This window comes from Oncorhynchus gorbuscha, linkage group LG06 (genome assembly GCF_021184085.1).
Source record: "Oncorhynchus gorbuscha isolate QuinsamMale2020 ecotype Even-year linkage group LG06, OgorEven_v1.0, whole genome shotgun sequence".
Classification (NCBI taxonomy): domain Eukaryota; kingdom Metazoa; phylum Chordata; class Actinopteri; order Salmoniformes; family Salmonidae; genus Oncorhynchus; species Oncorhynchus gorbuscha.
The window spans coordinates 31,118,689-31,142,143 of NC_060178.1; the positions used below are offsets into that span (position 1 = coordinate 31,118,689).

Here is a 23,455-nt window from a genome sequence, read left to right on the forward strand (position 1 = left end):
CCACGAACAAGTCTTCTGGGAGGCGGAGTGTGGTGAAGTCACAGAAGAGCAAGAAGAGAGGGAAGAAGGAAAAGAGCGAGGAGAGAATAGCCAACTCTCCTAGGAAATAGAAACTGACCAACAAGTCAGATTGTACACTACACACAGCGACGCACGCATCAGCACACACTCCAAGGATCCTGTTTTTCAAATAGATGGCTAGTAAACAATATTACAGGCATTCTGTGCTGGTGCGGAATGAAGGCAGGAAATCTCTTTCTCTCTCTATCTCTTTCTCAGTTGTGTGTTTTATATCTGTCCCGGAGTTATTATGTGAGTCAGAGAGAAAACATCTCTCTTCTTGAGTAGAATTTTCTAAGAAACCACTAAACTTATGAGAAGACTATTGTTGTTTTTTTATTGCTGTTTTTCTTAGGACACAAACACAAAACAAATTATCTAAGACATTCCTCACTCTGTGGTGGGAAAATGTATCTCATACTCACACAGAAGCCTCTATCTCTCTAGGACCTGGACTGGAACTCCAGCCTCTTTCTCTCTAGGACCTGGACTGGAACCATTCTCTATCTCTCTGGGACCAGGACTGGAACTCCAGCCTCTTTCTCTCTAGGAACAGGACTGGAACTCCAGCCTCTATCTCTCTAGGACCAGGACTGGAACTCCAGCCTCTATCTCTCTAGGACCAGGACTGGAACTCCAGCCTCTATCTCTCTAGGACCAGGACCAGGACTGGAACTCCAGCCTCTATCTCTCTAGGACTAGGACCAGGACTGGAACTCCAGCCTCTATCTCTCTAGGACTAGGACAGCCCTTGACGTGCTTTTACACCTGCATTGTTTGCTGTTTGGGGTTTTAGGCTGGGTTTCTGTACAGCACTTTGAGATATCAGCTGATGTACGAAGGGCTATATAAATACATTTGATTTGATTTGATTTGACACTGCTACAGTAGGCCTAGTAAACATCATGGCTGTGAAGGACAGACATTCCTGTCTTACCCTCTTCCTGGTCTCCACCTTTTCCCTCCTTCCCTTCACCGTTCCACCCCTAGACCTGCGGACGGGGGGGGGGGGGGGGGGGGACTTAGTAACTTATCTGATAATCATGTGTTAATTGAATTCTGGCTGGTCAAATAAGTGGAGGTGGTAGCTCATTCATTAGTTTGCTCACCACTGATTAGAAACATTTAGCACGTAATAATGTAATCAGTTGTATTATTTTGCTCTTGACTCTTGTATCGGCTATAGTAGCCTCATACAGTATAATCTATCTACCATAGAACTGTCCTGTTTTATCGTAACCTGCTTCAATATGTCTCAATCAATCACTTATTCATGTTGTTACACAGCATTACATTCATGTTATTACACAGCATTACATTCATGTTGTTACACAGCATTACATTCATGTTATTACACAGCGTTACATTCATGTTATTACACAGCATTACATTCATGTTATTACATTCATGTTATTACACAGCATTACATTCATGTTATTACACAGCATTACATTCATGTTGTTACACAGCATTACATTCATGTTATTACACAGCATTACATTCATGTTATTACACAGCATTACATTCATGTTGTTACACAGCATTACATCTGCTAAATGGCATATATATATTCATGTTATTACACAGCATTACATTCATGTTATTACACAGCATTACATTCATGCATTTCAATAGGCAGCTATTAGAAAAACGTGGATTATATTAATATTGATATGTATGGAAATAAATCATTGATTTTATGATGAATTATTATTTGGCTGTATGAGGCGGAGCCTCGTGCTGATAAATTATTATTATCTTCAGTTTTGATTACAATTTTGATTGTATTTTATTATAATGACCAGTTCACGAAGCCCCTGATGATGTCAGGCCTCTGTCTAATGGTGAGTCCGCCACTGCCTGCGGAAGCCAGAGCTCTAAACATCCCTGAGAGGAGCGAGGGAGAGAGGAATGGGAGGGTGCCTTCCTCTCCTTCCTCGAAGACAACAATAATGATGAGCTTGTCTTCCAGGAAGAGCCAGCAGCCTCCTCCATACCTTCCTCTGGGAATCCATGGCATTATGGGGGAGGATCGGCAGTTAGGCCGGGCTGTTGTTATTGTAGGTCTGCTTATTAGGACTTGGTGAGGGTGGTTGGGTGAGCGAGGGGGTGAGGGAGACCTTGGCTTCTTAAAGACACTCATCTCAGTAATATAACACAATATATTTCACACGTATTCCCTTTTCCCAAGGAATTTCTCCTGATGAAATACATATCTACACATGTGCTTCATATCTGATGTATAAATCTGTCTGTGTAACACTATAAATCTGTCTGTGTAACACTATAAATCTGTCTGTGTAACACTATAAATCTGTCTGTGTAAGATCAAACACATACTGCTCAATGTCTTTCTGTGGTCATCCACTCAAATAATAATCCCTTTCACTCTCTCTCTCCCTTTCTTTCTTTCTCCCTCTCTCCATCAGTTCTATCTCCAGTCCAGGTTCACGTGGAGAGGTGCCCGGTTGCTCCGCCCCCTCGTCCAGTTCACGCTGCTGATGATGGCATTCTACACCGGCCTATCACGTGTCTCCGACCACAAGCACCACCCCACAGATGTACTGGCCGGCTTTGTACAGGGCGCCCTGGTGGCCTACTGCATAGTGAGTACAGACACACACAAACACACACACATTTGAGTTTTTGCCCTAGCACTGCACACCTTTATTCCACTCAGTCCCAGTTTTAAAGGCTTGATGAGTTGATTATTTAAATCAGGTGTGTAGTTCTAGAGAAAAAAACTAAACTGAACACCCCTTTGGGTCCCCAGGATCAGAACTAATAAACGCTGGCCTACTGCATGATGACTCACTGTTAGTAATCTATTGTATTGTGACTGTAAGGGTTAGGGTTAGAGGTCAGAGGTCAAGGTTAGTCTGCTGTGAGTCAGGCCAGATCAGGTAATCAGAGATATTAGGGCTGAGAGAGAGAGAATGTATTGAGGCATTAAACTACTACAAGACATTCTCCAGATCTTCTCCCCTACTTTCTCTCTCTCTCAACTCCGCCTTTCCCCTTTCCTCGCTCTCTCTCTTTCAGTCTTTCTACCCCCTACCTCTCTCTCTCTTTCTCTCCCACTCCCTCTCTCTCGCTACCTCCCTCTACCCCCTCTCTCCCTCTCCATCTACCTCTCTCGCCTACCTCTCTTTTTCTCTCTCCCTCTACTCCCTCTACCTCTCTCTCTCTCTACCTCTCTCTATGTCCCTCTACCCCCCCCTCTCTCTACCTCACTCTCTCTCTCTCTCTACCTCACTCTCTCTCTCTCGCTACCTCCTTCAACCTCCCTCTCTCTCTCTCTACCCCTCTGTGAAAAAAAACAGGCTCCGAAGTGAAGAGAATCTGATTCCCTTTAATGAATAGCACATTGCCTGGAGCCAGCTCCCCAGGAGTGTGTGTGTGTGTGTGTGTGTGTGTGTGTGTGTGTGTGTGTGTGTGTGTGTGTGTGTGTGTGTGTGTGTGTGTGTGTGTGTGTGTGTGTGTGTGTGTGTGTGTGTGTGTGTGTGTGTGTGTGTGTGTGTGTGTGAGAGAGGGAGTGTGTGTGTGTGTGTGTGTGTGTGTGTGTGTGTGTGTGTGTGTGTGTGTGTGTGTGTGTGTGTGTGTGTGTGTGTGTGTGTGTGTGTGTGTGTGTGTGTGTGTGTGTGTGTGTGTGTGTGTGTGTGTGTGTGTGTGTGTGTGGTGTGTGTGTGTGTGAGAGAGGGAGAGCGAGAGTCCCTACAATCTGTAACCATCATAGCTTTATAAGCCGTATGTTGCCAAGGAAAACATTTGGGTGAAGAGAGAGAGAGAGAGAGAGAGAGAGAGAGAGAGAGAGAGAGAGAGAGAGAGAGAGAGAGAGAGAGAGAGAGAGAGAGAGAGAGAGAGAGAGATCGGGGAGATTGGACTTTGAAACAAAAATGAGGTTGTTAATTATTTGTTTGTTTTTTATTTGGCTGCTCTGGTTTTATCACCTCAGCATGACACACACACACTCCTGCCTTGCCCCCATTCAGTTCAGGAATGGAAATGGTTAGATTCATAAAGTGGGAGAGGCCATGGTGGCGCCTAGACTCAGCTACTGACATATCTCTGGCACTGCCACACACACCACTCTGGCAACCTTTACACACACACACATATTGCCAGGGCTGGGCTGGGGTACTGACAGCACCCCTTTTCTTTTTTAGAAACTTTCTACCAGGCTGAACTTAGAGAACCTTCCCTTCCCTGCCCAAAACTCCACTAGGTAGGAAAAGGTTGTGGGAGAGGTTCTGGTCCAATCAAAACTGTGTAAGCTGTTCTTATTGCCCTGTCAATCATCTGGAACAATATAAATATTAATAAGAGAAACATCAACATAGCCTGAAATGAGTGCAGATAACGTTATTCTGGCTGTCCTCATAGAACCATTTGAAGAACCCCTTTTGCTTCCAAGTAGAACCCTTTTCAAGTAGAACCCTTTCCACAGAGGGTTCTACATGCATCCCAAAAGTGTTCTACCTAGAACCAGAAAGGGTTCTTCTATAGGGGCAGCCACAGAATCCTTTTGGAACCCTTTTTTCTAAGACTGTACGAATGAGAGGACAGAGGGAGGAGCGATAGGGAAGAGGAGAGAAAGGCAGAAGGAGAAGAGGGAGGAGCGATAGGGAAGAGGAGAGAAAGGCAGAAGGAGAAGAGGGAGGAGCGATAGGGAAGAGGAGAGAAAGGCAGAAGGAGAAGAGGGAGGAGCGATAGGGAAGAGGAGAGAAAGGCAGAAGGAGAAGAGGGAGGAGCGATAGGGAAGAGGAGAGAAAGGCAGAAGGAGAAGAGGGAGGAGCGATAGGGAAGAGGAGAGAAAGGCAGAAGGAGAAGAGGGAGGAGCGATAGGGAAGAGGAGAGAAAGGCAGAAGGAGAAGAGGGAGGAGCGATAGGGAAGAGGAGAGAAAGGCAGAAGGAGAAGAGGGAGGAGCGATAGGGAAGAGGAGAGAAAGGCAGAAGGAGAAGAGGGAGGAGCGATAGGGAAGAGGAGAGAAAGGCAGAAGGAGAAGAGGGAGGAGCGATAGGGAAGAGGAGAGAAAGGCAGAAGGAGAAGAGGGAGGAGCGATAGGGAAGAGGAGAGAAAGGCAGAAGGAGAAGAGGGAGGAGCGATAGGGAAGAGGAGAGAAAGGCAGAAGGAGAAGAGGGAGGAGCGATAGGGACGAGGAGAGAAAGGCAGAAGGAGAAGAGGGAGGAGCGATAGGGAAGAGGAGAGAAAGGCAGAAGGAGAAGAGGGAGGAGCGATAGGGAAGAGGAGAGAAAGGCAGAAGGAGAAGAGGGAGGAGTTCTTAGCTCTGTGTACATGTGTATTTCATAGAGAGCTCAGCTACTCTTCAGCACGACAGCCAAGAGACCTGCACACACATACACACTGCTGCAGGTCGCGGCTATCGCGTAGCTAGTTTAACGACGCTGCTGCCTTCCCCAATCAGAGTTGAAACACAGCAACATCTGGGATCACTTTAGAGGGGCTGTTAAGAGAGGGGGAGGGAGGGAGGGAGGTGGAGATATGGGTGATTCTAGCAATTGAGAGGTATTTAACCCTCTCAATAAGCTACAGTGGAGAGATGAAGGTACCTGCATGTTCATACCACTCTCACCCACTGGCCTTTTCTGATGTCTGAAGAACTTCTATAGAAGCACACGGACATGTCGGTCTACAAAACAGTAGGAACACCTTCAGAACAGCCGCAATTCGTCTGGGACATGGACTCTACAATGTGACGAAAGCGTTCCACAAGGATGTTGGTGTCACATTCGTCATAAGGAGTAGACCAAGATGCAGCGTGGTATGTTTCCATCCTTTATTTTGGAAATGAAAACTTCAAAGAACAAAAAGAAAAAAACTAAACGCTAAATAATAATGCTCACTGGCAAAATCCCACAAAGCACAATGGGAAAATGGCTACCTAAATATGATCCCCAATCAGAGACAACGATAAATAGCTGTCTCTGATTGGGAACCATATCAGGCCACCATAGAAATACAATTCCCCTAGATAGCCCACCCTAAATCATACCCCGACCCAACCAACATAGAGAATAAACAGTTGTCTATGGTCAGGGCGTGACAGTTGGCCGCTCTCTATGGTCAGGGTGTGACAGTTGGCCGCTCTCTATGGTCAGGGCATGACAGTTGGCCCATGTTGACTCCAGTGCTTCCCACAGTTGTGTCAAGTTGTCTGGATGTCCTTTGGTTGGTGGACCATTCTTGATGCACACGGGAAACCGTTGAGTGTGAAACACAGCAACGTTGCAGTTCTTGACACACTCAAACTGGTGTGCATGGCACCTACTACCATATCTCGTTCAAAGGCACTTAAATATTTTGTCTTGCCCATTCACCCTCGGAATGTCACACACAATCCATGTCTCAATTGTCTCAAGGCTTAAAAATCCTTCTTTAACCTGTCTCCTCCCCTTCATCTACACTGATTGAAGTGTATTTAAGAAGTGACATCAATAAGGGATCATAGGTTTCGCCTGGTCAGTCTACTGCATGTCCTTCAAACTCAACTGGAAGCCAGTTCCATTGCATTTCTTCATTGCTCCCCTCTAATCAGGGACTGATTTCGACCAGGTGTGCGCAATTAATGCACTAAGGTCGATGTCCTCCTGATCTCTATTTTATCTCTCAGATATAGGAGAGACACTTCAGAATGAACTTCCTTTAGATTTTGGGGGGGGTATTTGTTGTTCCATGTAGTGAATATGTTATTCAATGCGTTTGTATGGGCTAATAGCAATAAGGTTGGTAGAATATAAAATCCCTAATCAAATAGCTAAATGATCCTTGGTATGACCTTCTTAAAACAATTCCGTATAGCTTAGCAGAACCCCCTCCCCCGGCTTAGACAGATGGGTTAATTATCAGGTCGAACAGAAAACCAGCAGGCTCCGGACTTCGTAGGGTGAGAGTTGAACACATCTGGTTTATGTCCTGGAAAGAGCAGGTGCTCCAAATGTTTAGTATACTCAGTTTATAGAGGCTTCTCTGTTAGTGATGTTGAAGGTCTCTATATATAATCTGACAATTCCCCATACTGCTATCTCATGTGGTCTCTGAGCGAGGGGTTTGCTTTAGAAAAACACACACACCAAGCTGTAGGAGCAAGAGGTTTGCCTCAGACACGCTATGAGCTGTGGTAGGTTCTGATGAAAGCCACAGGCGCTGTATTCTATAAAACACAGTGAGCTGTGCTTGTTCATTTTAGACATGCTCACTTCCTTCCTGCCATGCCACAATGTCTGACTCAGTGTCTTTGTGATTCACATGGTGTGACAGAGGACTTTAAACATGACTAGCAGACTGCCGTCAAAAATAGTATTATGACTGCAATCTCACCAAGGCAAATGCAGACCCGTGCCAGGCTGTACGCAGTGATGGAGCGGTCTGACGAAAGGAGGGATAGAGGGACAAAACACGCCTCCATCAGTGTGGATGACTGTATCCTCTATCTATCACACTCTATACACACCAGACTTCTCCCTGACTCCCTGAGACAGTGTGCCCCCTTTAAATGTTCCGCTGGCATGTTTCCAGTAGGACCATATTTAGGAGCACACATTCCCCTACTCTCCTGGTGTCTGCTGCTGAGTCTGCATTTCTCACACAATAGGCTGGAAGGTGGTGTGTGTGTGTGTGTGTGTGTGTGTGTGTGTGTGTGTGTGTGTGTGTGTGTGTGTGTGTGTGTGTGTGTGTGTGTGTGTGTGTGTGTGTGTGTGTGTGTGTGTGTGTGTGTGTGTGTGTGTGTGTGTGTACACCGGAAGCCTCTTTGCTGTGATAATGCTACGACCAGCCAGGGGTGAGAGGTAAGAGGTGGTCAGCAGGAGGACAAGGCCTGCTCTGATTGGATGACTAGGTCCTTGTGAGGACAGTGTTTTGGAATGCATCCCGTCTGAGGAAGGGTTTTGCAATGCCGCCCACATCTGTAACTGTAGTGAGCAGATATATGATATTCACCACTCTGCTCAAAGTGCTGCTACACACAGATGATACAGTGATATATGTGCACGCAAAGAGCAAACAACAAGCTGCACAAGAACTCACTACTGTAATGGTCCAGGTCACAAAGTGGCTCAGTGACTCGTGTTTGCATCTCAATGTGAAAAAAACAGTCTGCATGTTCCTCCCAAAGAGGGCAACAGATGCTACTAAGCCAGATGTCTATGTGTCAGGGGAGAAGCTCCAGGTGGTATCTGATTTTAAGTACCTTGGCATCATACTTGATTCCAACTTCTCTTTTAAAAAGCAGGTGAAAAGGGTAATTCAAATCACCAAATTCAACCTGGCTAATTTCCGATTTATACGAAATTGTTTGACTTCAGAGGTAGAAAAACTGTAAATCTTTAAATCTATGATACTCCGCCACTTAACATACTGCTTGACTAGTTGGGCCCAAGCTTGCTGTGCAACTTTAAAACCCATTCAGTCTGTCTACAAACAGGCTCTCAAAGTGTTTGATAGGAAGCCCAATACCCATCATCAATGTTACATCCTCAGAAAGCATGAGCTCCTGAGTTGGGAAAATCTTGTGCAATACACCGACGCATGTCTTGTATTCAAGATCCTAAATGTCCTGGCTCCCCCTCCACTCAGTACTTTTGTTAAACAGAAAACCCAAACATATGGCAGCAGATCCACAAGGTCTGCCATGAGAGGTGACTGTATAGTTCCCTTAAGGAAAAGCACCTTTAGTCAATCTGCTTTCTCTGTGAGAGCTTCCCATGTCTGGAATACACTGCCATCAGACACACATAACTGCACCACCTATCACATGAAGACATGGCTAATCAGACTTGTGAACATAATCCCTAGTAGTGTGTTGCCGCTTTTCATGTTGTCTTGTTGTCTGTAGCTTATGAGGTGTGGAAACACTTTGTTGCTTTTATGGATTTTGTCTTGTTGCTTTTTGTGTTATGTTGCTCTGTCTGCATCCTACGTCTTGCTTGTCCTATGTTGCTCTGCATGGGCTCACTGCTCATTGATTGTCTGTATTGTTATTGTAACCGGCCCTTTTACTGAAACATTGATTAATGTGCACTGTCCTTGTAAAAATACAAACAAACACGCCACATGAATTTACATTTGTAAGTACGAATCCACACACACACACACACACACACACACACACACACACACACACACACACACACACACACACACACACACACACACACACACACACACACACACACACACACACACACACACACACACACACACACACACACACACACACACACACACACACACAAACAGGGCCTTTTTTTCTAGTGAAGTGTCTTTCTGTGTTGTTGAGCTGGTAGAGTCTATTATGGGTCTCTCTATGATGATGTCATGACTCCGTCAAAGGTCATTAGTAAAGGCTGTTAAAGGTCATGCTCTGACAGCAGGCGGTTTGGAATATGACCCCTCACCTTTATATCGGTCGGCATCAGCTGAGCCTGTTTGAATGTGGGGGAGAAGGCAAGAAGTAAGAAGGAGAGAAGGAAGGGGAAAAGAGGAAGAGAAGAATGGAGAGAAAGAGAAGGAAGGAGTAGTGAAGGAGAGAAGGGGTCTTCAGGGCTTAAGTCGTAATATCCCGTTGCTAAGGGCTGATATATCCCGTTGCTAAGAGCCTTTTCCATAGGCCCACTTCCTGCCCAGTCTTCCCGGTTTCCTGTTTGGCCCGATGATGTCATCAGGACCTCCATATCTCTTCCTCCCTCTCGGGAGACCAAGGGTGAGGCGGATGGTGGAAAGAGTGGGGAGGAGAGGGGACTAGTCTAGTTCTCAGGGAGGAGAGGGGACTAGTCTAGTTCTCAGGGAGGAGAGGGGACTAGTCTAGTTCTCAGGGAGGAGAGGGGACTAGTCTAGTTCTCAGGGAGGAGAGGGGACTAGTCTAGTTCTCAGGGAGGAGAGGGGACTAGTCTAGTTCTCAGGGGACTAGTTCTCAGTTCTCTCAGGGAGGAGAGGGGACTAGTCTAGTTCTCAGGGAGGAGAGGGTTCTCAGGGACTAGTCTAGTTCTCAGGGAGGAGAGGGGACTAGTCTAGGACTAGTCTAGTTCTCAGGGAGGAGAGGGGACTAGTCTAGTTCTCAGGGAGGAGAGGGGACTAGTCTAGTTCTCAGGGAGGGGGAGTCTAGGGGACTAGTCTAGTTCTCAGGGAGAGAGGGGACTAGGGGACTAGTCTAGTTCTCAGGGAGGAGACTAGGGGACTAGTCTAGTTCTCAGGGGAGGGGAGAGGGGACTAGTCTAGTTCTCAGGGAGGAGAGGGGACTAGTCTAGTTCTCAGGGAGGAGAGGGGACTAGTCTAGTTCTCAGGGAGGAGAGGGGACTAGTCTAGTTCTCAGGGAGGAGACTAGTCTAGTTCTCAGACTAGTCTAGTTCTCAGGGAGGAGAGGGGACTAGTCTAGTTCTCAGGGAGGAGAGGGGACTAGTCTAGTTCTCAGGGAGGGGAGAGGGGACTAGTCTAGTCTAGTTCTCTCAGGGAGGAGAGGGGACTAGTCTAGTTCTCAGGGAGAGGGGAGTCTAGGGGACTAGTCTAGTTCTCAGGGAGGAGAGGGGACTAGTCTAGTTCTCAGGGAGGAGAGGGGACTAGTCTAGTTCTCAGGGAGGAGAGGGGACTAGTCTAGTTCTCAGGGAGGAGAGGGGACTAGTCTAGTTCTCAGGGAGGAGAGGGACTAGTCTAGTTCTCAGGGAGGAGGGGGACTAGTCTAGTTCTCAGGGAGGAGAGGGGACTAGTCTAGGGGAGGAGAGGGGACTAGTCTAGTTCTCAGGGAGGAGAGGGGACTAGTCTAGTTCTCAGGGAGGAGGGGACTAGGTTCTCAGGAGGAGAGGGGACTAGTCTAGTTCTCAGGGAGGAGAGGGGACTAGTCTAGTTCTCAGGGAGGAGACTAGTCTAGTTCTCAGGACTAGTCTAGTTCTCAGGGAGGAGAGGGGACTAGTCTAGTTCTCAGGGAGGAGAGGGGACTTCTAGTTCTCAGGGAGGAGAGGGGACTAGTCTAGTTCTCAGGGAGGAGAGGGGACTAGTCTAGTTCTCAGGGAGGAGAGGGGACTAGTCTAGTTCTCAGGGAGGAGAGGGGACTAGTCTAGTTCTCAGGGAGGAGAGGGGACTAGTCTAGTTCTCAGGGAGGAGAGGGGACTAGTCTAGTTCTCAGGGACTAGTCTAGTTCTCAGGGAGGAGAGGGGACTAGTCTAGTTCTCAGGGAGGAGAGGGGACTAGTCTAGTTCTCAGGGAGGAGAGGGGACTAGTCTAGTTCTCAGGTTCTCAGGGAGGAGAGGGGACTAGTCTAGTTCTCAGGGAGGAGAGGGGACTAGTCTAGTTCTCAGGGAGGAGAGGGGACTAGTCTAGTTCTCAGGGAGGAGAGGGGACTAGTCTAGTTCTCAGGGAGGAGAGGGGACTAGTCTAGTTCTCAGGGAGGAGAGGGGACTAGTCTAGTTCTCAGGGAGGAGAGGGGTCTACTCAGTCTAGTTCTCAGGGAGGAGAGGGGACTAGTCTAGTTCTCAGGGAGGAGAGGGGACTAGTCTAGTTCTCAGGGAGGAGAGGGGACTAGTCTAGTTCTCAGGGAGGAGGGGGACTAGTCTAGTTCTCAGGGAGGAGAGGGGACTAGTCTAGTTCTCAGGGAGGAGAGGGGACTAGTCTAGTTCTCAGGGAGGAGACTAGTCTAGGGACTAGTCTAGTTCTCAGGGAGGAGAGGGGACTAGTCTAGTTCTCAGGGGAGAGGGGACTAGTCTAGTTCTCAGGGAGGACTAGTCTCAGTTCTCAGGGAGGAGACTAGGTTCTCAGGGACTAGTCTAGTTCTCAGGGAGTCTAGTTCTCAGGGAGGAGAGGGGACTAGTCTAGTTCTCAGGGAGGAGAGGGGACTAGGTTCTCAGGGAGGAGAGGGGACTAGGACTAGTCTAGTTCTCAGGGAGGAGAGGGGACTAGTCTAGTTCTCAGGGAGGAGAGGGGACTAGTCTAGTTCTCAGGGAGGGGGGGACTAGTCTAGTTCTCAGGGAGGAGAGGGGACTAGTCTAGTTCTCAGGGAGGAGAGGGGACTAGTCTAGTTCTCAGGGAGGAGAGGGGACTAGTCTAGTTCTCAGGGAGGAGAGGGGACTAGTCTAGTTCTCAGGGAGGAGAGGGGACTAGTCTAGTTCTCAGGGAGGAGAGGGGACTAGTCTAGTTCTCAGGGAGGAGAGGGGACTAGTCTAGTTCTCAGGGAGAGGGGGAGTTCTCAGGGGACTAGTCTAGTTCTCAGGGAGGAGAGGGGACTAGTCTAGTTCTCAGGGAGGAGAGGGGACTAGTCTAGTTCTCAGGAGGAGAGGGGACTAGTCTAGTTCTCAGGGAGGAGAGGGGACTAGTCTAGTTCTCAGGGAGGAGAGGGGACTAGTCTAGTTCTCAGGGAGGAGAGGGTCTAGTTCTCACTAGTCTAGTTCTCAGGGAGGAGGGACTAGGGGGACTAGTCTAGTTCTCAGGGAGGAGAGGGGACTAGTCTAGTTCTCAGGGAGGAGAGGGGACTAGTCTAGTTCTCAGGGAGGAGACTAGGTTCTCAGGGAGGAGAGGGGACTAGTCTAGTTCTCAGGGAGGAGAGGGGACTAGTCTAGTTCTCAGGGGAGAGGGGACTAGTCTAGTTCTCAGGGAGGGGGGACTAGTCTAGTTCTCAGGGAGGGGAGTCTAGTTCTCAGGGAGGACTAGTCTAGTTCTCAGGGAGGAGAGGGGACTAGTCTAGTTCTCTCAGGGAGGAGAGGGGACTAGTCTCAGTTCTCAGGGAGGAGAGGGGACTAGTCTAGTTCTCAGGGAGGAGAGGGGACTAGTCTAGTTCTCAGGGAGGAGAGGGGACTAGTCTAGTTCTCAGGGAGGAGGGGGACTAGTCTAGTTCTCAGGGAGGAGAGGGACTAGTCTAGTTCTCAGGGAGGAGGGGACTAGTCTAGTTCTCAGGGAGGAGAGGGGACTAGTCTAGTTCTCAGGGAGGAGAGGGGACTAGTCTAGTTCTCAGGGAGGAGAGGGGACTAGTCTAGTTCTCAGGGAGGAGAGGGGACTAGTCTAGTTCTCAGGGAGGAGACTAGGGTTCTCAGGGACTAGTCTAGTTCTCAGGGAGGAGAGGGGACTAGGACTAGTCTAGTTCTCAGGGAGGAGAGGGGACTAGTCTAGTTCTCAGGGAGGAGAGGGGACTAGTCTAGTTCTCAGGGAGGAGGGGACTAGTCTAGTTCTCAGGGACTAGTCTAGTTCTCAGGGAGGAGAGGGGACTAGTCTAGTTCTCAGGGAGGAGAGGGGACTAGTCTAGTTCTCAGGGAGGAGAGGGGACTAGTCTAGTTCTCAGGGAGGAGAGGGGACTAGTCTAGTTCTCAGGGAGGAGAGGGGACTAGTCTAGTTCTCAGGGAGGAGGGGGACTAGTCTAGTTCTCAGGGAGGACTAGTCTAGTTCTCAGGGAGGAGAGGGTTCTCAGGGAGGAGAGGGGACTAGTCTAGTTCTCAGGGAGGAGAGGGACTAGTCTAGTTCTCAGGGAGGAGAGGGGACTAGTCTAGTTCTCTCAGGGAGGAGAGGGGACTAGTCTAGTTCTCAGGGAGGAGAGGGGACTAGTCTAGTTCTCAGGGAGGAGAGGGGACTAGTCTAGTTCTCAGGGAGGAGAGGGGTCTACTCAGTCTAGTTCTCAGGGAGGAGAGGGGACTAGTCTAGTTCTCAGGGAGGAGAGGGGACTAGTCTAGTTCTCAGGGAGGAGAGGGGACTAGTCTAGTTCTCAGGGAGGAGAGGGGACTAGTCTAGTTCTCAGGGAGGAGAGGGGACTAGTCTCAGTTCTCTCAGGGAGGAGAGGGGGAGAGGGGACTAGTCTAGTTCTCAGGGAGGAGAGGGGACTAGTCTAGTTCTCAGGGAGGAGAGGGGACTAGTCTAGTTCTCAGGGAGGAGAGGGGTCTAGTTCTCACTAGTCTAGTTCTCAGGGAGGAGAGGGGACTAGTCTCTCAGGGAGGAGAGGGGACTAGTCTAGTTCTCAGGGAGGAGAGGGGACTAGTCTAGTTCTCAGGGGAGAGGGGACTAGTCTAGTTCTCAGGGAGGAGGGGACTAGTCTAGTTCTCAGGGAGGAGAGGGGGAGGAGAGGGGACTAGTCTAGTTCTCAGGGAGGACTAGTCTAGTTCTCAGGGAGGAGAGGGGACTAGTCTAGTTCTCAGGGAGGAGAGGGGACTAGTCTAGTTCTCAGGGAGGAGAGGGGACTAGTCTAGTTCTCAGGGAGGAGAGGGGGACTAGTCTAGTTCTCAGGGAGGAGAGGGGACTAGTCTAGTTCTCAGGGAGGAGAGGGGACTAGTCTAGTTCTCAGGGAGGAGAGGGGACTAGTCTAGTTCTCAGGGAGGAGGGGGACTTCTCTCAGGGAGGAGTCTAGGGGACTAGTCTAGTTCTCAGTTCTCTAGTTCTCAGGGAGGAGAGGGGACTAGTCTAGTTCTCAGGGAGGAGAGGGGACTAGTCTAGTTCTCAGGGAGGAGAGGGGTTCTCAGGGACTAGTCTAGTTCTCAGGGAGGAGAGGGGACTAGTCTAGTTCTCAGGGAGGAGAGGGGACTAGGGAGGGAGGAGAGGGGACTAGTTCTCAGGGAGGAGAGGGGACTAGTCTCTCAGGGAGGAGAGGGGACTAGTCTAGTTCTCAGGGAGGAGAGGGGACTAGTCTAGTTCTCAGGGAGGAGAGGGGACTAGTCTAGTTCTCAGGGAGGAGAGGGGACTAGTCTAGTTCTCAGGGAGGAGAGGGGACTAGTCTAGTTCTCAGGGAGAGGGGACTAGTCTAGTTCTCAGGGGAGAGGGGACTAGTCTAGTTCTCAGGGAGGAGTCTAGTTCTCAGGGAGGAGAGGGGACTAGAAGGAGAGGGGAGAAGGAGGGGACTAGTCTAGCAGGTGACCTCTCAGGAAGAGACTTCTAGTTCTCAGGGAGGAGAGGGGACTAGTCTCTCAGGGAGGAGAGGGGACTTCCTCCCTAGTCTAGTTCTCCCTCTCAGGAGGAGAGGGGACCTCCCACGCTAGGGGAGGAGAGGGGACACTAGTTCTCAGGGAGCTAGTCACTACCTGAGGGGGAGTGGGAGGAAGGGGACTAGTCTAGTTCTCAGGAGGAGAGGGCTGTCTAGTTCTCAGGGAGGAGGGGGACTAGTCTAGTTCTCAGGGGAAACTAGTCTAGTTCTCAGGCTCACTGTGTTCTCAGTCCTAATGACTCAGGGACTAGTCTATTCTCAGGTGATGATGATGTAGGGCTGTGGTCACTGTGAGCCATATTCAGTCATTTCCTCTGGTCAAATTCCTCACTATAGCTGCTTATTATGTGTTCTCAGGGAGGAGAGGGGACTACTTTCTCAGGGAGGAGAGGGGACTAGTCTAGTTCTCAGGGAGGAGAGGGGACTCTCTCAGGGAGGAGAGGGGACTAGTCTCTCCTCCTCAGGGAGGAGAGGGGACCTAGTTCTCTCCTCTCCACCTCCACCTAGTTCTCAGGGAGGAGAGGGGACTCTCTCAGGGAGGAGAGGGGACTCTAGTTCTCCAGGGAGGAGAGGGGACTAGTCTAGTTCTCTCTCTCCTCCACCTTTCTCTCTCCCTCCACCTCTGCCTCCCACGCTAGGGCACAGTGAGCTCACTCCACCTCTCACTGTGTTCTAGTCCTAATGACGACGATGATGATGATGATGTAGGGCTGTGGTCACTGTGAGCCATATTCAGTCATTTCCTCTGGTCAAATTCCTCACTATAGCTGCTTATTATGTGTAGGTACTCTCTCTCTCCCTCCACCTCTCTCTCCCTCCACCTCTCTCCCTCCACCTCCACCTCTCCACCTCTCTCTCCCCACCTCCACCTCTCTCCCTCCACCTCTCTCTCCCTCCATCTCTCTCTCCCTCCACCTCTCTCTCCCTCTCCCTCCACCTCTCTCTCCCTCCACCTCTCTCTCCCTCTATCTCTCTCTCCCTCCACCTCTCTCTCTCCCTCCACCTCTCTCTCCCTCCACCTCTCTCTCCACCTCTCTCTCCCTCCACCTCTCTCTCCCTCCACCTCTCCCTCTCCCTCCACCTCTCTCTCCCTCCACCTCTCTCTCCCTCCACCTCTCTCTCCCTCCACCTCTCTCTCCCTCCACCTCTCTCCCCTCCACCTCTCTCTCCCTCCACCTCTCTCTCCCTCTACCTCTCTCTCTCTCTCCCTCCACCTCTCTCTCCCTCCACCTCTCTCTCCCTCCACCTCTCTCTCCCTCTACCTCTCCCTCTACCTCTATCACTCTCTAGGTGTTCTATGTATCTGACCTGTTCAAGCCGAGGGTGAAGCCTGCCTCACCCCCTCCCTCCCCCATCAAGAAGGAGCTCCTCCCCCCTGCAGACATCATCGAGCGGAACAACCACCACAACATGGTGTGAGACAGGCCCCGCCCCTTCCCATGACCGAGGAGCCTATCACAGCACTGTTTGCCTCCCATTGGACAGTAGAATGTAGCGACCAGAGAGACTGTCGCCGTGTCTCATATCACACTCTGTTCCTTATGTAGTGCACTACTTATCACACACTGTGGTCCAAAGTAGTGCACTACTTATCACGTGCTGTGGTCCAAAGTAGTGCACTACTTAGGAAATAGCCTGTTATTTGAGACCTGCCCTGCAGAGACCACTCTCACTATCCAGATTCTTTAACTACTATTGTTATTACTACTATTCTGATTTGAGCCCAAGTTAGAGCAAAATGAAGACTCAAAAGCTAAAAGACAAGAAGTTCCAGACAGCAGTGCAGAGCCACTGAAACAGAACACTTTGTAACTACACAAAGGGAAAGAAGTGTAAAAATAAATAAATGAATGAGTGAATGAATGAAGCTAGGAAAGAAAGACCGTCTCTGTCTGAGGCCTTGACATAGGATAACAACTTCCTTAGTGATAGGAACGATATTACTGCAAAAGGACTAGCAAACGACACATACAGTATATGAGTAACAATATAGAGCAGAATAACTTACAGCACTATAATCCAGTTGACTGTCAATTATCACTACTCACCACCAGATGGAGCAGCTATTAGAACACTTGTCGATGATCACGTAGAGCAGGGGTGTCAAACTCTTTCCATGGAGGGCCTAGTGTCTGCTGGTTTTTGGTCTTTCCTTTCCATTAAGACCTAGACAACCAGGTGAGCGGAGTTTCTTAAGAATGAGTGACTTATTAATAAATTCATCAATCAAGTACAAGGGAGGAGCGGAAACCCGCAGGCACTCTGCCCTCCGTTGAATGAGTGTGACACATGACGTAGACAGATAAAGTAAACCTGTAAATAGTTAACTTGTCCACCAGCTACTGACTACTACTGGAGAAGGAAGAGACCTGGAGAGGAACCAGACCCATACTACTCTAGCTCCTACCACCAAGTAGAAGTTTGGACTAGTCTAGTTCTCAGTTCGACAAGGCTCTTCTAGCTGCCCCTCTGGGTAACCTAACCTGGGATGATGCTTTCTGAAAGAGGGGGGTGGATGAAGCAGGGGTTCTTGAAAGAGAGATGTTAAAAGAGTAGGGATATTGATTGGTATTAGTTTGGGGGATTCGGGGGAGGAAGAGGAGGGGGAGGTAAATATCTCTCAGCCACCTGTCACCCTGTCTGGGGGCGTGGCTGTGCCATGCTGCCGCTTGATTGGCTGCGTATGTGGGGGTGTGGTCTGTCACCATGGACACATGGTTGATTGACAGCTAAACTGGGACATTATGGGATAGGGGCTCTTTCCGCTGGCAGGGAGGGGCTCTGGCCCATCCAATCACTCGTTAGCGGTATGTATGTATGTGTCCTGTGTGTCACTGTGTTGGTGTCTGCCAGTGTGTCTGCTTTTGTGTATGTGTGACGTGTATAGGTTGGTGTGTCCTGTGTATTTGTGTGTGTGTCTTTGATGAACCCTCCGGGTAGTGTGTGTGTAGAATGAACCCTCCTCACACACCATTGTCTGTGCCAAGAACGTGTGCCACTATGTGTGTGTGTGTGTGTGTGTGTGTGTGTGTGTGTGTGTGTGTGTGTGTGTGTGTGTGTGTGTGTGTGTGTGTGTGTGTGTGTGTGTGTGTGTGTGTGTGTGTGTGTGTGTGTGTGTGTGTGTGTGTGTGTGTGTGTGTGTGTGTGTGTCAGAGAGGGCCAGAGGTGGAGGACTGAGACCCTGTCCAGAGAACGTTAGAAAACTGTGGATTTAATATTTGTATTTTCTGCTACGATGCATCTTTAACATGTTCAGTGCCAGTCCAGTCATGTCATTAACTAACTGCTCCCCATCAGTCATTTTATTTTACACTTCAGCTTACTCAGGGCAAATCTCAAATGGCATGCTATTCCCTATAGGATGCACTTCTGGCTAAAATAAGTGCACTAGATAGGGAATAGGGTGCCATTTTGGATGGGGCCTAAGACATCTTCTCAACATCACCACTTCAAAACGTTGCACATCTTTCTAATCACGTTTAGTCCGTCCCATCTTTTTGGCAAACCCTTTCCTTTTCATTTTATAAATATATAAATAATGTATAGTTCACAAATATTAACTGTGTAAGATATTATTTCTTATGTTTAACTATTGTCCACTATGAAACGACAACCTCTGTTCTCTACCAAGTGCTGCTTAAAAAGCATTGATTTACAGATTTTAAAAAATTTAGTTAACTCAAATATTGTAGATTTGTGGTAGTAAGTTTTTAATCTGCATTGAAAACAAACCTACAATTGTATTAAAATTCACTATTAGTATTTTTGTATTGTCTCATTTTGTACAAAATAAATATTAGCAACATTTTTGTTTCTGCTTAATGTACTTAGCTCTACTACATGTGGTTTTAAATAAAAATCCCGTTATAAACACAACTATGTGAAGTCTAGTCTTTGACTGTATGGGTTTATGTCGATGGTCTGTAGTGTCAGTTTCATGTCTGAACTGAGTCTAATGAAAATAAAGTAACACTTGAAGTGTTGTTCATGACAACTCTGTAACCGTGTCTTAAGAGCGTCCATAAGTGTCATAACACGATTCAAAACGTGGCCAAAATGTTATAAAAGCTTATGTCAACTGCAACAACTTGAGAGTCATATTTGTCTGTATTTCTTTACATTAGCATAGTAAGATATTGACAACACTTATGTCATGAACAACACTTTAAAAGCAAATTGTTACTGAAAGTAGTATTCTACACACATCTATCTTGGCACAGGAGCTGGACTCGAGAAGAACCTCCCATTTTTAAAATAGTGTTTATACATTTCTTGAAGGTAAAATGTGTTAGCACAGACACCAGCAACAGTTCCAGTCAACAACAAACACCACAGACACCAGCAACAGTTCCAGTCAACAACAAACACCACAGACACCAGCAACAGTTCCAGTCAAACACCACAGACACCAGCAACAGTTCAGACACCAGCAACAGTTCACAGTTCAAACAACAAACACCACAGACACCAGCACCACAGACACCAGCAACAGTTCCAGTCAACAACAAACACCACAGGCACCAGCAACAGTTCCAGTCAACAACAAACACCACAGACACCAGCAACAGTTCCAGTCAACAACACCACAGACACCAGCAACAGTTCCAGTCAACAACAAACACCACAGACACCAGCAACAGTTCCAGTCAACAACAAACACCACAGACACCAGCAACAGTTCCAGTCAACAACAAACACCACAGACACCAGCAACAGTTCCAGTCAACAACACAGACCACAGACACCAGCAACAGTTACAGTCAACAACAAACACCACAGAAACCAGCAACAGTTTCAGTCAACAACAAACACCACAGACACCAGCAACAGTTCCAGTCAACAACAAACACCACAGACACCAGCAACTGTTCCAGTCAACAACACACACCACAGACACCAGCAACAGTTCCAGTCAACAACAAACACCACAGACACCATAGGAAATAGGACTGGAAGTACTGTAATTATAAGTATTTAGGTCATACGGGTGTAATTTACACACACATACACAGTGAACTCGAGAGGGCTCAGAGGAGTTGATTTCCCACTTTGGCAGAGCAGAGGAACAAGTGTATGTGTGTGCATGCCTGGGTGTGTGTGTGAATGTGTGAGTGTGTATGTACAGTGTCATGTTGTGTGACTGAGTGAGGAAAGGGCAATGTAATTTTCTCTGCAGTAAAGTCTGTTTTCAGCTCGGGAGAGAGAAGTCTTTTAAGAACTGAACATAACTAAATAGTTGTGGTGTTAGAATCCAGGTTCTGGGTGGACAGTGTGGTGTTAGAACCCAGGTTCTGAGAGGACAGTGTGGTATTAGAACCCAGTTTCTGAAAGTAGAGTGTGTTGTTAGAACCCAGGTTCTGAGTGGACAGTGTGGTGTTAGAACCCAGGTTCTGAGTGGCCAGTGTGGTGTTAGAACCCAGGTTCTGAAAGTACAGTGTGGTGTTAGAACCCAGGTTCTGAGTGGACAGTGTGGTGTTAGAACCCAGGTTCTGAGTGGCCAGTGTGGTGTTAGAACCCAGGTTCTGAAAGTACAGTGTGGTGTTAGAACCCAGGTTCTGAGAGGACAGTGTGGTGTTAGAACCCAGGTTCTGAGTGGACAGTGTGGTATTAGAACCCAGGTTCTGAGTGGACAGTGTGGTGTTGAAACCCAGGTTCTGAGAGGACAGTGTGGTGTTGAAACCCAGGTTCTGAGAGGACAGTGTGGTGTTGAAACCCAGGTTCTGAGAGGACAGTGCGGTGTTGAACCCCAGGTTCTGAGAGGACAGTGTGGTGTTAGAACCCAGGTTCTGAGAGGACAGTGTGATGTTGAAACCCAGGTTCTGAGAGGACAGTGTGGTGTTGAAACCCAGGTTCTGAGAGGACAGTGTGGTGTTAGAACCCAGGTTCTGAGTGGACAGTGTGGTGTTAGAACCCAGGTTCTGAGAGGACAGTGTAGTGTTAGAACCCAGGTTCTGAGAGGACAGTGTGGTGTTGAAACCCAGGTTCTGAGAGGACAGTGTGGTGTTGAAACCCAGGATCTGAGTGGACAGTGGTGTTAGAACCCAGGTTCTGAGAGGACAGTGGTGTTAGAACCCAGGTTCTGAGAGGACAGTGGTGTTAGAACCCAGGTTCTGAGAGGACAGTGGTGTTAGAACCCAGGTTCTGAGTGGACAGTGGAGTTAGAACCCAGGTTCTGAGAGGACAGTGGTGTTAAAACCCAGGTTCTGAGAGGACAGTGGTGTTAGAACCCAGGTTCTGAGTGGCCAGTGTGGTGTTAGAACCCAGGTTCTGAGTGGCCAGTGTGGTGTTAGAACCCAGGTTCTGAAAGTAGAGTGTGGTGTTAGAACCCAGGTTCTGAGTGGACAGTGTGGTGTTAGAACCCAGGTTCTGAGTGGCCAGTGTGGTGTTAGAACCCAGGTTCTGAAAGTACAGTGTGGTGTTAGAACCCAGGTTCTGAGAGGACGGTGTGGTGTTAGAACCCAGGTTCTGAGTGGACAGTGTGGTATTAGAACCCAGGTTCTGAGTGGACAGTGTGATGTTGAAACCCAGGTTCTGAGAGGACAGTGTGGTGTTGAAACCCAGGTTCTGAGAGGACAGTGTGGTGTTTAGAACCCAGGTTCTGAGAGGACAGTGTGGTGTTAGAACCCAGGTTCTGAGAGGACAGTGTGGTGTTGAAACCCAGGTTCTGAGAGGACAGTGTGGTGTTGAAACCCAGGTTCTGAGAGGACAGTGTGGTGTTAGAACCCAGGTTCTGAGAGGACAGTGTGGTGTTGAAACCCAGGTTCTGAGAGGACAGTGGTGTTAGAACCCAGGTTCTGAGAGGACAGTGGTGTTAGAACCCAGGTTCTGTGTGGACAGTGGTGTTAGAACCCAGGTTCTGAGAGGACAGTGGTGTTAGAACCCAGGTTGAGAGGACAGTGGTGTTAGAACCCAGGTTCTGAGTGGACAGTGTAGTGTTAGAACCCAGGTTCTGAGAGGACAGTGTGGTGTTGAAACCCAGGTTCTGAGAGGACAGTGTGGTGTTGAAACCCAGGATCTGAGTGGACAGTGGTGTTAGAACCCAGGTTCTGAGAGGACAGTGGTGTTAGAACCCAGGTTCTGAGAGGACAGTGGTGTTAGAACCCAGGTTCTGAGAGGACAGTGGTGTTAGAACCCAGGTTCTGAGTGGACAGTGGTGTTAGAACCCAGGTTCTGAGAGGACAGTGGTGTTAGAACCCAGGTTCTGAGAGGACAGTGGTGTTAGAACCCAGGTTCTGAGTGGCCAGTGTGGTGTTAGAACCCAGGTTCTGAGTGGCCAGTGTGGTGTTAGAACCCAGGTTCTGAAAGTACAGTGTGGTGTTAGAACCCAGGTTCTGAGTGGACAGTGTGGTGTTAGAACCCAGGTTCTGAGTGGCCAGTGTGGTGTTAGAACCCAGGTTCTGAAAGTACAGTGTGGTGTTAGAACCCAGGTTCTGAGAGGACAGTGTGGTGTTAGAACCCAGGTTCTGAGTGGACAGTGTGGTATTAGAACCCAAGTTCTGAGTGGACAGTGTGGTGTTGAAACCCAGGTTCTGAGAGGACAGTGTGGTGTTGAAACCCAGGTTCTGAGAGGACAGTGTGGTGTTGAAACCCAGGTTCTGAGAGGACAGTGTGGTGTTGAAACCCAGGTTCTGAGAGGACAGTGTGGTGTTAGAACCCAGGTTCTGAGAGGACAGTGTAGTGTTAGAACCCAGGTTCTGAGAGGACAGTGTGGTGTTGAAACCCAGGTTCTGAGAGGACAGTGTGGTGTTAGAACCCAGGTTCTGAGAGGACAGTGTGGTGTTGAAACCCAGGTTCTGAGAGGACAGTGGTGTTAGAACCCAGGTTCTGAGAGGACAGTGGTGTTAGAACCCAGGTTCTGAGTGGACAGTGGTGTTAGAACCCAGGTTCTGAGAGGACAGTGGTGTTAGAACCCAGGTTCTGAGAGGACAGTGGTGTTAGAACCCAGGTTGTGAGAGGACAGTGGTGTTAGAACCCAGGTTCTGAGAGGACAGTGGTGTTAGAACCCAGGTTCTGAGAGGACAGTGGTGTTAGAACCCAGGTTCTGAGAGGACAGTGGTGTTAGAACCCAGGTTCTGAGAGGACAGTGGTGTTAGTACCATGGCCTTCCACCTCTCACCTGCATCCATCTAACATGTTTGTGTTTCAAACCAGACAGAAGACAACAGCAGTCTAAACACATCTACTCACTACAGGCAGATTCATGGGGAAATGGAGAGGGTATTAAAGGTGCTGACATAGTTTTAGTAAATCCAATTATGTGAAGGTATTAGATTACAATGAAGACAGTTGAATGGTTTCCATGATCTCATTAACTTCTCTGACAGACTAGATGCGTAGGTGGTGGATCAGAGACAAACAATAACATGAGGGAGTAGTGATAATCTGGTTTACCCAAGATTATGTTCCAAAAACAGGATCTTTATGGGAAAATTAAATCTTCCAGTTTCCCAAAATACTGTACATGAAATAGAGTTCATGGTTTTTTTAAAATTCCA

At 48.4% G+C, this 23,455-nt stretch overlaps 1 protein-coding gene across 4 annotated transcripts in view; it reads left to right on the forward strand.

The window, feature by feature from the left end:
• The window catches only part of plpp3 (phospholipid phosphatase 3), a 52,397-nt gene extending 33,561 nt beyond the window's left edge, over positions 1–18,836 (forward strand). For 2 of the 4 annotated variants that reach the window (XM_046352932.1, XM_046352931.1), the window contains exons 6-8: positions 2,490–2,666; positions 9,687–9,779; positions 16,251–18,836. In XM_046352932.1, coding sequence (XP_046208888.1) covers positions 2,490–2,666; positions 9,687–9,779; positions 16,251–16,379 — 399 coding nt within the window. In that variant the 3' untranslated portion in view covers positions 16,380–18,836. The remainder of the gene's footprint in view (positions 1–2,489; positions 2,667–9,686; positions 9,780–16,250) is intronic. The other 2 variants (XM_046352934.1, XM_046352933.1) reach the window with 1 other exon arrangement.
• The last annotated feature ends 4,619 nt before the right edge of the window (positions 18,837–23,455 follow it).